The sequence below is a fragment of the Ruditapes philippinarum genome, unplaced genomic scaffold, assembly GCF_026571515.1.
Source record: "Ruditapes philippinarum isolate M1 unplaced genomic scaffold, ASM2657151v2 ctg13982_1_1_1_1, whole genome shotgun sequence".
Classification (NCBI taxonomy): domain Eukaryota; kingdom Metazoa; phylum Mollusca; class Bivalvia; order Venerida; family Veneridae; genus Ruditapes; species Ruditapes philippinarum.
Window position 1 is genome coordinate 3774 of NW_026855036.1, and position 12493 is coordinate 16266.

General features: G+C 33.6%; 1 protein-coding gene across 1 annotated transcript; it reads right to left on the reverse strand.

Moving 5' to 3' along the window:
• Positions 1-761: 761 nt before the first annotated feature.
• On the reverse strand, positions 762-11731 carry LOC132741908 (uncharacterized). The gene is made up of 11 exons (XM_060730174.1): positions 11637-11731; positions 10417-10468; positions 8434-9639; positions 7709-7810; positions 7035-7120; positions 6157-6228; positions 3710-3794; positions 3238-3335; positions 2936-3004; positions 1285-1399; positions 762-892 (listed from the first exon to the last, which is right to left on the reverse strand). Exons 1-11 carry the CDS (start codon positions 11637-11639, stop codon positions 888-890), a joined length of 1893 nt encoding a protein of 630 aa, XP_060586157.1. The 5' UTR covers positions 11640-11731; the 3' UTR covers positions 762-887.
• Between the last annotated feature and the right edge of the window lie 762 nt (positions 11732-12493).

The following is a 12493-nucleotide window of genomic DNA, read 5'->3' on the forward strand; positions in this document are numbered from 1 at the left end:
TAAATTGCCACCATTAGTCAAAAACTATACGTTTTTTTTCTGGCACCGAAATACATAATTGGACCTCACCGCTGATTTTTGTTTTACCTAGTAATGTTGTTTTTTTATTATTATTATAAGAATCAATTTGACATAGGAAGAATCAAAATATTTCAAGTTCTAGCTTTTTTTCGTGTTTATGAACACCAAGGATTAAGTACAAGAATGAGAATGAACAACCCTCTTCCATTTCATAGAGGACTTTGTATCCTTTGCTTTGAGGCAAATAAAGGGTAGATTACGAGGTACACCGATATTATGAGGTCATATATTGACTTATCAGCTCTACTAATTCTTCTTCGTGCATTATTTCAGGCACCTATGTCAGACAACCGTCTAGTTGGATCATCTCCAAAGACGCTGACGGTTTCCGAGCAAAGAATGGTGTGGGACAAGTGGTTTGACATCAACAACCTTCCTCATTCAGCCGATGAGGCCTCATATGCTTATTAAATATAAAAGCCTCGACTGTTGCATAATGGTTTTTCTCAGGTGTCCTCGTGAACAAAATACATAGGAGGAGGAGGCATCTGCGGTCTTCGTTGACCAATAAACCTGAAAAGTCGCACAATGTTCTTAACAGTAGCTTAAAACCTTACCAAAATTATGATAAGAATAAAAAAATACAAACACAAAACTTATTTTAAACTTAAAAACATACGAGATAGTGTGCACATACATATTAAATCTTTTCAATGTGAATGTGCTAGGTGGAAATAATGCAAAACATAAACCAAATCAATTCTATCTTGTCCAATTTTATTCCTTTGCAGAATATATATCTAACGATAAATTAAATTTCTATGTCTCATTGAGATTGTCATAGCATTCTTTGCTTCTGCGTTCTGTTAGCCTGAAAAAAGAAAGGCGTCATATATTGCGAAATAATTACACTGATATTTTCGTAAGCTTGTTGGCTCTCACAGTTGACCGTTAATAAATCAATATATGGCCTAACTTTATTATTTTAAAATAAATTGAACATTGTCATACATACTTTAAAAAACTATGGAAATGAACTATTGTTATTTGTCTTCATACTTGCATAAGACAGACAGATATTTTTGGGGATTTTGAAAATGTCTCCCTAACACATTGTACAATTGTCATGAAAAAAGTGATTTGTACTTACTCCTTGTAAACACAGGTTGAACCACTTTAAAAGTCGTCGTCGCAACTAAATATGGTACAAAAGGCCTTATTTTACTATTAGCACAAAAATAAAAGAAGTAAATAAAAAGATACCAATGATTTGTTCAAAATGGGCGCTCGTGCAGTTCATATTGCAGAAGTCCGAATGACAACAGTGTTCACATACAGAAGCGTGACGAGCATGGATGTCTCTTTTACTTGCGCATGCCTTTAATATAAACAAGAAGTACCTTTAAAAAATACTCGGTCGAGTTAATCTGCTTTTACTTGCATAGGTTACTTCAGACTTTTAAACAGATAATCAGAGATATTAGATTAGGGCTTGTTTAATAATAACAATAATTCCGTGTTCAAATTCTCATTTTATCAAAGGTGCAACATATTTGATTCGTACTAAGCATTTTCGCTTCAATTTATTGTTCCCCTCTCATATATTTCATAGATGATGAATGCCATTTTAGATTTAAATAACGTTTTGCCGATACACTTAATCCTCAGATCTGGCACACCAATGCAATTACCGAAAGACATTTTGAATCCGAAAGATTCCAAATAACCTTCATTATTGTAAAAATACTTTTACAACAGTTGGCATTTAATGTTTTAATTCTAAGGAGAGGTAAACATAAAATTTATTATGTTTAGATAATGGCTTTAGAGAATGTTAGATGCTTGTTACGAGAAGAAAGTAGCGATATATGTAAAACAATTTGTCATAAAAGTAGCAAAATGTAAGCAAAGAAGTATTTTGACTTCCATACAAAATACTTATTCTAAAATGTTTTATGAATAAAACATCTTTAGATTAGGACTTAAGAAGGATATACATTTCACCAATTCATTCTTTTATCAATTTTAGAACTGCCAATGATATTTCCTAATTTCAGGTTGTTATTTTAGAATGACAAATGTTAATCCTACATTTTATCAGTCTTCCCTGCATATTTTACAGGAAATCAAACTGTTTTTAAACGGAGTTCACGTGGGTTTCTGAAGAATAATGTGGGTTTCTGAAGGGATTCAAACATGTTTGGTGTGATGCTTTTCCAAACTGGATTGATTAAAAATAACATGCAAAACAAAAACGCATTTTTACAACATAATTATTTAATTTAGTTAAAGCAACATGCCTTCAGGTTTGTGGTAATTTATATGAAACTGTTAAAACTGTTACAATAAGTAAAACGGTTATGAAATCTCCGATAACTGATAACATACAATTTGTCAAAATATACAGAAATTTCTTTTAGTTCTTTAGTAACGGAGCCAATTTTGATAATGAAAATATTGTTATAGATTGCATTATATAATAGTTTCATCTTAATGATTACACATATGAAAGTAGACAAAGCCTATGAACGGAAAATTCACATTAAAGAGTTGTCATTCGGTATTTCATGCACCGCTTCAGTTTTCAATCGGAACATCTAGGCGATTATTCTTAAGTTGAAATGTTGCGATTGTACCGCTGTCGGAATACCGCGTCGATCATCATAGCGTTACATTAAAAATGGCGGCGTCCAACTTGAAATGACACTGATAGATATAGAAATTTATATATTTTTAATTGTTTTTATTTGAATTCCTTTTTAACATACACGTTTAGTCTATAGCCGGGCAAGCCAAAGCCCTGGCCTTTTTCCTGCCTTTGACTCCCACGTATTGATACATTTCACCAAACTAAACGCTCTTATAAGATTTAGTTTATTCCTTTAAAAGTGTGGCGCTTCAAAAGATAAATTACCTGTCTTTCTGTGCATCCCATTATGTAGTTATAACCACTTCCCCACTCAAACTTCTCTATTTTGCAAACCTGTGAAATATAAAAGATGACAGCGAAAGTGTCAACGAAAAAGGGTTTCTGAGCGTTCTTGGAAAAGAGATCCTACTGCTTAAATTTCGTCATATTGAGTTTTTTAATTCTATGTATATGAAATGAAAAGAAAAAAAAGTGTGATTGTGAAAGTACTTAGTGAAACAAGATTTTGCTCGGCGTCATGTCTGGCACTAGGGAGTTGAAGGGTTGAAAAAAGCATTTAAGGGTACCTGATCAGGACGACACATCTGAACTTTTTTGCAGAGCTCTTCTCCTTGATGTTCACAGTCGAAACAAAATGGTCCTCTTGCATCGAAATTGGAAAGTCCTGAAAAAACACGATCAGAATTTTGGAAAAAATTATCCCAAAAGAAAAGAAAAAAGAAGAAAACAACAACCCCTCTGAGAAAAAACAACAACAAAAAACAACACTTTGTGAATCGTTTACTTATCCTTAAAATGAATATGACACCTGTTAAATAACAAACTTTCTCTGAAGTTTCTCAATGAATATACATTCTGTTTATTCTTGAACTTGTTGGGAAATTTCGACAGCGATTTAAATATGGGATAAAATTGTGATTTAAAAAAGATAACGAAAATTCCATTTGTGATACAAAAACAACAACAATATTACGTCATTCCAGATCATATGTCTTCAGTTTAAGTTATGAAAGTGTTAGAATAAGAAAAAATAATTACCGTCGTCACCACAACCAATATTGTTACAGAAACTTCCATGACAGCATTCTTGACATTGCACTTGATTTATATGACCTTGACACACCTAAATGATACATAAGTTTTCCTGATTAGGCGCTTATTTACGAGATATCTCGAGATTTCATGCTAAATGTTAACCAGTTTAGGAATTAAAAAAATGCTTGCTTGTTATTTCATTTCTTTAAACACATAAAGTAATAGCAATTTTCGAAATTATCAAAATTAATTGGCCGAAACATTTAACGCCACAGGGGACAAGGTGGATTTTTTTTCATTACATATCTATATCTCTGACACCACATTTGTGCACTGCCATTGTCGCACCTCAAAATAACAATTAAAGATCCTCCATACTTGTTAAAAATAAATTTTGAGATGGGATACAGCACACTAAGCAACAGAAAGACACAAGACAACACTCATAAATACATCATAAATATCAACTTCATCTTGATCAACTTCAGTTCCGCCCATTATTTTCTCGTTTCGGGCACACACATTTTTTTAATTTGGGACCATACGCCGCTTTTAATCAAGGCCGTCGTCGATGGTCCGGCCGGTCCGGCCTTGGCCGGACCAATATTTTGGCCAAAAATGAGTAAAAAAAAAAACAACACAAAAACAAAACAAAAACACGCATCGCTGATTAGCAATTTGACACTTAACTGGCCCCTTATGCAATGCGTGGTAATATACAAACATGACACGAAGAAACAACTGGACACAATTAATTGACCAGGTATATGTAGGGGTCCTACGAAGTCAAGTTCGAGTACTTTTTCGGTGTAATGTTTGCACACGACATCCTAGCATTGACAGACAACCTCAGCAAATCTCCTCAACAAGTTTCATTGGGCCAGCGGCTAGCAATGCGGACTCTAGATAGTTTGATAGACATGAGATCAGACGACAGTTCTGATTCTTTATAGATTAAACTTCAAAGTCGGTGTTAACGATCGAAATGTTCCGCGGAATAGAAAGGCGCCCACACGATTCGAGATGTGGCACGGTGTTGGCTACAACCCCGTAACAGTGCAGGACGTGTTCCGGCCTAAGTACTTTGAAGCAATCGATCTTGCCATCGCCAGTGTTAAAGAGAGATTTGATCAACCGGGATATCGCGTTCTTCAAAACGTGGAGAATTTACTTAAAAAGGCCGCACAACCTTTGAAGACCGAGTCCACTAGACAACTTGGTTTTGTTTGTGATTTCTGTGGTAACGATATTAACCGAGACATCTTAGAAGTGCAGCTTCACAATTTGACAAGTCAGAAAATAGTAGTGTTACTCTACCCGGTTTTTTGAAATTTGCGTCAGAACAGTCGGTGCTAGAACGAGCACTGTTTTCTGAGGTCGTTGTGTTGTTAAAGATTTTGTTAGTAATGCCTGCTACTAATGCTACCAGTGAAAGGACATTCCCGGCGTTCAGAAGAATAAAGACATACCTGAGATCAACAATGTCTCAAGTACTTTTGAACAATCTAATGGTGTTAACTGACAGATCCACTCAACTTACGTGTAATTGCCGATGAGTTCATCACTACCAGAGAACGACGGCGATGTGTTTTTGGAAAATTTACATAAAATGAGACTCTGTGTTGTGTAAGATTATTGTTAACAAAATACAAGTTACTGCATGCTTAACAAAAAGCGGTTATTGTTGACTCGTAATGAACTATTCTTCCATCATGTCATCGATTGTTATTTAAGCTTATACCAATGTGTGATTTATGCTGAACAATAATCCACGTACTGTAATATTTCTTTTATTTGTTTATTTATAATCATCAGATAAAAATGCATTTAAAGAATTATAATAACATCAGTTATTGTTTATTTTTCATTTGCCAAATATCAATAACATGTATTCATCTTTTATGTACACCTGTCCGTCCGTCATGCGAACCTTAAATTTCATCCTTAAAACTTACGACGCACTTAAATCTGTAAAAAAATCGTTGACATATTAATATGACATGTACTAGCGGCAGGCTGTAAACTGTGCCAAATATACGGGAAAACGCCCCTGACAGCATCCTAGAATAAAAATTTTTCCGGGGGAGCATGCCCCCGTACCCCCCTAGATTCTACCTAAAACCAATCAAATTGGCCGCACCAATCACTAAATCGTGACGACGGGCCTGTTAATGGAATGGTAATAACGTGTCACATTGAAAGTTCCATGATAACCGCCGTATGAACATATCTCCGTATGTTTTTAAATTCAAAATTTCACCATTTTCATGTTTAAATGTTGAATTCTGATTAAGCCGGTACTAGGGAGCACGGATAGTAGTTTGCACTTGACATTACCGTCCATGAACAGGCTCAATCAAACCGAGCCTGCAACATTTTCAATTTTGTCGTTTTGAACTTTCTTTACGGATTCCTATTTTCACTTTTTCAATATCTTATTTGAAACTCACGCTTTTACCCATACAGCCTGACCTATATAGTCTCCCGTTGTTACTTCTGGTAAAACTTTGGACATAACAACTCTGAAATAAAACGAAATAACAAAAATATTTATAAAAAAGTGTACATACAGTAATCAAAAAGCTTTGAAAAAATATTGTAAGGAACAAACTTACATGATTCTAGTCAAAAATATTTTCAAATAAATTAAATTTTTTATTTCATCTGTTGAAGGATTCTTCTTTAAAATCCCGTACAATTTTATCATAATTATACAAGTACAATTAATATTGAACGAATTAAATACTATTACAATCATGCAAGTTTTATTAGATTTTGAACAAGTCGTACACATCATAGTAAATGGATTTACCACTTAGATAAATATAAATATGAAACATATCAAAGTTTAAACAACCAAATAATGAAAATGTTTTTAAGACAATAATAATTTTGTTTAGAAACAAGTAACTCGTGTCTTTTGATTTATACCGGGAGGATATATGAATTTCAAAGATTATATTCTTTAAAATGCTTTTTTCTGTGATGACGAAAACAATGAAAACAATGAAAAATGTAATCCCAAACTAACAACCAAAGAAGAGTTTGACGAAATCTGTTAGGTTTGTGAATGTAGAAAAAATGAAACGGACCACGTTTCCGTAGCCTAAGGAAGGATAGAAACGCCCGTCTCTGTGGTTATAGTGATACACCAAAAATGGCTTCATCTAGAAAAAGAGTGATTGTTTGTATAAATTGCCCGCTAGTATATAGTACATCTGAAATTCTGTAAGGGGAGACCACTGCTTGGGCATTGATCTGAAATACTACTCCGACAAACTTTATAAAATTATACTATAGTAGAGCAGAGAGAAGGTGTTCTATATACCTCATGTTCAGTCTGACATCTGGTAACTGTATCACAATATTGAAGATGGGACATATTGTCGCACTGGAAACACCACGTGCCGTTTCCTGGCAAGAGTAAAAACCTCTTAAATAAATGTAATTTTCGTAAAGTTCATTTTAATGTTTAAATGACCAAAGCATTTAATGGATTATTGTAGATGCTGACATGTTCATAATTTCGTGGTGGCCAACTGATTAAACGTCAAAATAGATACACTTGTACGAATTTTTTTTTACCAAATTCTACATCACGTATCACTATTTTCCCCCGAGGCCAAGTCATTTGGCTATGATTTTTTTACGTTACAAAACGCGTGAGAACATCCAAATCTTATAAGAGCTTCACTGAGGTATGAAGGTTAAAATCTTAATGCTCACATTAATCAAATGGGCAAAAGATAATAAAGAAATATACCAAGAATTAAACTGAAAATTTCCATTTTGTATACCTGTTTGCATAATAAAAATGAATATTCTGGTAAAACGGATGGAGCGGATGGTATGAAATGCTGCTCACAAGGTAATTGTCCTAACCAACATCAAATTGTGCACAAAACTTTAGTCCCATCATTTCAAAAACCCGTCAGAGGAGCGCCTTTAATTCTAGTTTGGTTAATAATATGTTTGTCTCCTGTAAAATATTTCCATAAATACCTGTATTAATATATCCTTGGTTCCCGTTGTTTCCGTGGGAGCTATCAGTGTGTGGATACAAAGCACTAGCTGTTGGTCCAGTAATTTGACCGGCTTGACAGTCTGTATTTATTAGAAATACAATATAACAGGACGCATAACCGTTCCCCCATTTTATAGCTTTTTAAATTGGAAATATTTAAGCAAAAGCTTCCAATCGAATAAACACGATTAGAAAGTGAAAAAATAATGCGTGATCCGTTTTCTATGTTTGCTGATTTGTGCCAACTCGTATTTTCACTCCGCGTAATGCGAAAACATGGTAATACAACAAAATGGTGATTTTGTCGTATTTTAGTGTTTTTGCCTGTCGCCTCGCGGAAAGAAAATACGAAAAAAGACAATACGACAAAGTTACTACTATGCGAGTTTTCATTTTGTGCCCCGTGGAGCAAAAGTGCGAGAAAATTGGTCTCTTTGTCGTTTTTTTCCTTTGGTGATGCGCCATGCGAGAACACGACATTGCACAAATCAACCACCATAGTTTTCATCTACCGACAAGAAAAATATGTTAAGATAAATAACCACAAGAGTCATTGATTAATTAAAAAAAAACAGTTTCAAGTGTTATGCTTACATAGATGAGCAAAATCAATATGCGTGCAATCATTGTTCTTATTACCGTATAACTGTGATGTATTTACGTGTTACAAGAAATAGAAACCAACAATATACGTACAAGTTACCTGTTTTAGAAAACGCTAATTGCAAAGGATAGCCATATGAGAAAGTTGTAGCAAGCAATCCGTAAAGAGTAGCTCCAAACCGGACACCGCCGGTATGATGTAACCTAAATAAACTGTTGTATGATATATTAACAAATATGGTAATATACTCCTCCATCGGACGTGCAACAGGGATAATTATAGCATTCCATGATGAAATGTTTTTTCCGCCCATTGAAAGACCACTCATGTCATTTCGTTTTAATGTGATCGCAACTGTGCTCTTTACTCCGCTATATAATTCTGTTACAAACTTGTACACATTTTCATATTGAGAAATGCCTTGCACTGTGGTCATAAAAGGGTTTCCATACATATTTTCACTATCTGCACAATACTGAATAACAGATATTGGCTTTGTAGATAGGATAACTATTGGTTCGGAACCGAACAAAATCTCCTGATTAGACCCTCGGTCAAGGTAAGACCCAAAATGATGTGTACTATTGTAGAAATGAACTTCAGTATTGTCGTAGTCTACAAATATTTTGACAATAAAGAAGTTATGAGGATATATCGGCGGTACAATAAATTGATTACTCCAGTATTTCTGTGGAATCATTTGCTCGACAATGTAATTATAAGCTCCAATACCAACAGGTATCTGACTGTAACTCGACCCGCTAAATACAGCTACTGGTTTGTTGCTTGTTATTAGAGCTCCACTTAAGTCGTAGGTAACAACCAATTGGTAGGTTTCAAACTGATTTAGTTGTATATGTTGGGTTTGGGCGTTTCCGTTAGATGTGTAGTTAATTTCAACATGTGTATTACTCTCTACTCCTGTTACAAGAATTTCACTGTTATATCCAGAAGGATGATAGGAGGCGGCTACATATCTTGTAGATAATGCTGTAACAGGAAGAACTAGGAATCCTTCTGTTTTATCGATAAATGCGGGAAACACTGCTACAGATATGTTGACATCGGAGACAACTTCAATCCCTTTGAACTGGCTCCCATTCCCTACTTGAATATGAGTGTAAGATATGGGGTATATAGTATAGTTTGCTAATGTAAACTCTTGATGAAGGTTGTTGAATGGTGAAGCGATGATTACTTTGGCAATTGTACCGGTCATTGTTGTGATATGGACGTACATATGGTCGTCGCTTTTAGGAGAATTGGTTCCAATTATCCCAAACATGAAATAAGTACCAATAGTCGCTGAAATGAAATTGTTAATGGGCATTTGAGAACTATTTTAAGACGTTTTTAGTAGTAGTGCAACAATTTACAAAGGCAAAGATGGAAAATTTGAAATAGCAAGAGTGCTATCTCTTAACCTTTTCATGATTAAATAGAATCATGATTAAAACAAATGATGACAAATTGTAAGAGTCTTCATTCAAATCTTATAAGTCATCTACATTGTAAAGCGAGTTTTCTTGTTCTTTTAAATTTTCATTTTTATATAAACACAGGGTTGTACAGTAAATGTATATGTAGTTGAAAAGAAATATTTGGTGAGATAAGCAGTTCATATTAGAGAGAAAAATTTATACAATTTGTGCTTAGAAAAGCGTTTAATCCTTAAACAGTTTATGTACATGAACACACTACATACCAAAGTAGTCTAATTTAATATTTCCTTACTACTTACTACTTTGCCTTTGTAATATGTTGGATTCCTAAAAACGCACGGGACACAATATAACATCAAGTTAAAAATTATGTTGATTCTTTTCAGATTGTGATATAATTTTGTACAATATGATACTTTAAGTTTAATTCAGTAAAAATAATATGAAATATTTAATATATTCAAGACAAATATAATTTTTCACCATTTATTAAAAGGAATTCTTTTTTATTGCTCAGAAGTTGTAGAAATCTTTTCGTATGTGTTTCATCATGATTATTTTAAGATTGTAAATAATATCTTAGAAGAATAACCGTTTCCGTTTAAGCCTTGAAGAATAATTCTTAGCTTTCAAAACTTACATGCAAAATCTGGACACTGTTGTTCAGCAACAACATTAACTGTCAGGTTTACCTGAGAAAAAGCGTAAAAATCGATTAATGTTCTTTACTTACTTGTAGTTAAGAAATAAAGAAAAGAAGCATTTGTCCTTGGGTGCGTGGAATTTTATTAGGACGTTTAGTATTCGATTATTGATATACATTTGTAATTGTAAAAGAAGTTAATGTCAGATAATATCTTCCCATCAGGAAATTAAAAATATAACATTAATACATTATATTTATAATATCAGAATATGTTTTCTTGTAAACCAGACAGGTGTTTCCGACTGTTTTACCCACGCCGTTATACAATTGCGTAATTTTTGCGCAGATATGTTTTTACAATGAACTGCAATAAAATGACGTCGTGATAAATCCGAAAATAATTTCTTTAGTTTTATTTGATTCCATGTTTTTTTTTAAAAGTTTGCGTATTTTGCATTGGAGATAGAGCAAAGTTAGTATTTTATTTATTTTTTATGATTCCGTACTGATCTAGCTGTACTTTTCAATTGGTAACACAGGGGAAGATAGAGGTACTTCAAGAGTATTTAACAAGAAACTTAGAACATGTCTTTACGTTCAAGTAGCAATAGAAGGTTTAGAAGTTTTATTTGTCAAAGTCACATTTATCTTTAAAGATAACTTCTAAAAATATTTTAAGTTCAGGAGTAATATGTAATGCTATTGTTAATAACAATTTTTGGTGTGTAGATTCACAGGTATTCAAGTCAATTGCAGAGGTATAAAAATATTCTAGTTTTAAAATCAATGGAGGAAGAGCATACAATCAGGCGACGATAATTTTAGCGAAATAGTTTATTATAGCGTGGCGCATTAAATAATATTTACAATTTGAGCCGCGTCATGACAAAACCAACATAGTGGGTTTGCGACCAGCATGGTTCCAGACCAGCCTGCGCTTCCGCGCAGTCTCGTCAGGATCCATGCTGTTCGCTTACTAACTCTATTACAAGTTGAGAAACTGATAGCGAACAGCATGGATCCTGATCAGACTGCGCGGATGTGCAGGCTGGTCTGGATCCATGCTGGTCACAAACCCATTATGTTGGTTTTGTCATGACGCGGCTCATTTATTTATATAGTAAAAGATACGTTAACCTAAAAATATAACCAAAAATTTTATTCCTGTAAATTGTCTATTAATCTATTAACAAAGACAAGAGCTTAAAACTTACCATACAGACGTTTGCCAAAAAATGTACAATCTCCAAATTTTGCCGTCGTTTGCACACAATAGTACTGCTTTCAATTACGAAAAATCATTGCCTTTTATTAAATTGCACAAGAGATAAGGCATTCTATATAAACGTTTCGACCTATATTCTATTTGGTAATTTTCAATACCATCCTTAGATGATATTTCGCTTTTATCTATGTTTGGTGTCTCATTGACATTCTACAATATACTAGTAAATCGTTGATACACTTAAAGTGCATAAAACTATACAACTGCTTAAAAATATTCCTTTTATTGAGAGAAGATACTTAAAACAATAATTGTATGAGAAAATTACGGTAGTATATTGTCTAAAAATCGAATGACGCATGCACAAAATCATTGCTATTCGGTTAAAACCCTATATAAAATAACAGCATAATATAATTCCTTCCAGAACATATTTTTCTGTGTATGTACAATATTCATGTGTGTTAAATAATGGAGACATTGAATGTAACAACTCCTAAAAGATGCGATTTTCACAAAGAAAATGATATGGTATATTTATAATGAAGTTTTCTGTAGTAAATGCAGGCATTTCTTATCATCTACATTAGAGATACATGTCTTTAAAATTATACTTATCTACGCGATGACACTATCCGCTACCTTAATTAAGTGCAGAATAGCCGTATTATATAGTCTAAATTATTTGCTCAGTTAAAATGGTTAATGGAGAAGTAATCACTACTTCCGAAAAAAGTTGAATACTGATGCAGAAAAGAATAAACCTTCTATTTTGTCGCCGGTGTACGAATGAAATATGTTTAAGGAACAATTAAAGCTTAAGTACTAACATATCATTAAAATGCA

Bases quoted from the DNA above. Each gene is read 5' to 3' on its own strand.
- LOC132741908 (XM_060730174.1), bottom strand. The intron at 7,811-8,433 runs GTAACTTGTACG...TAATAAATACAG, and splicing joins ATTAGCGTTTTCTAAAACAG to ACTGTCAAGCCGGTCAAATT. The intron at 7,121-7,708 runs GTATTTATGGAA...TACTCTTGCCAG, and splicing joins CCAAGGATATATTAATACAG to GAAACGGCACGTGGTGTTTC.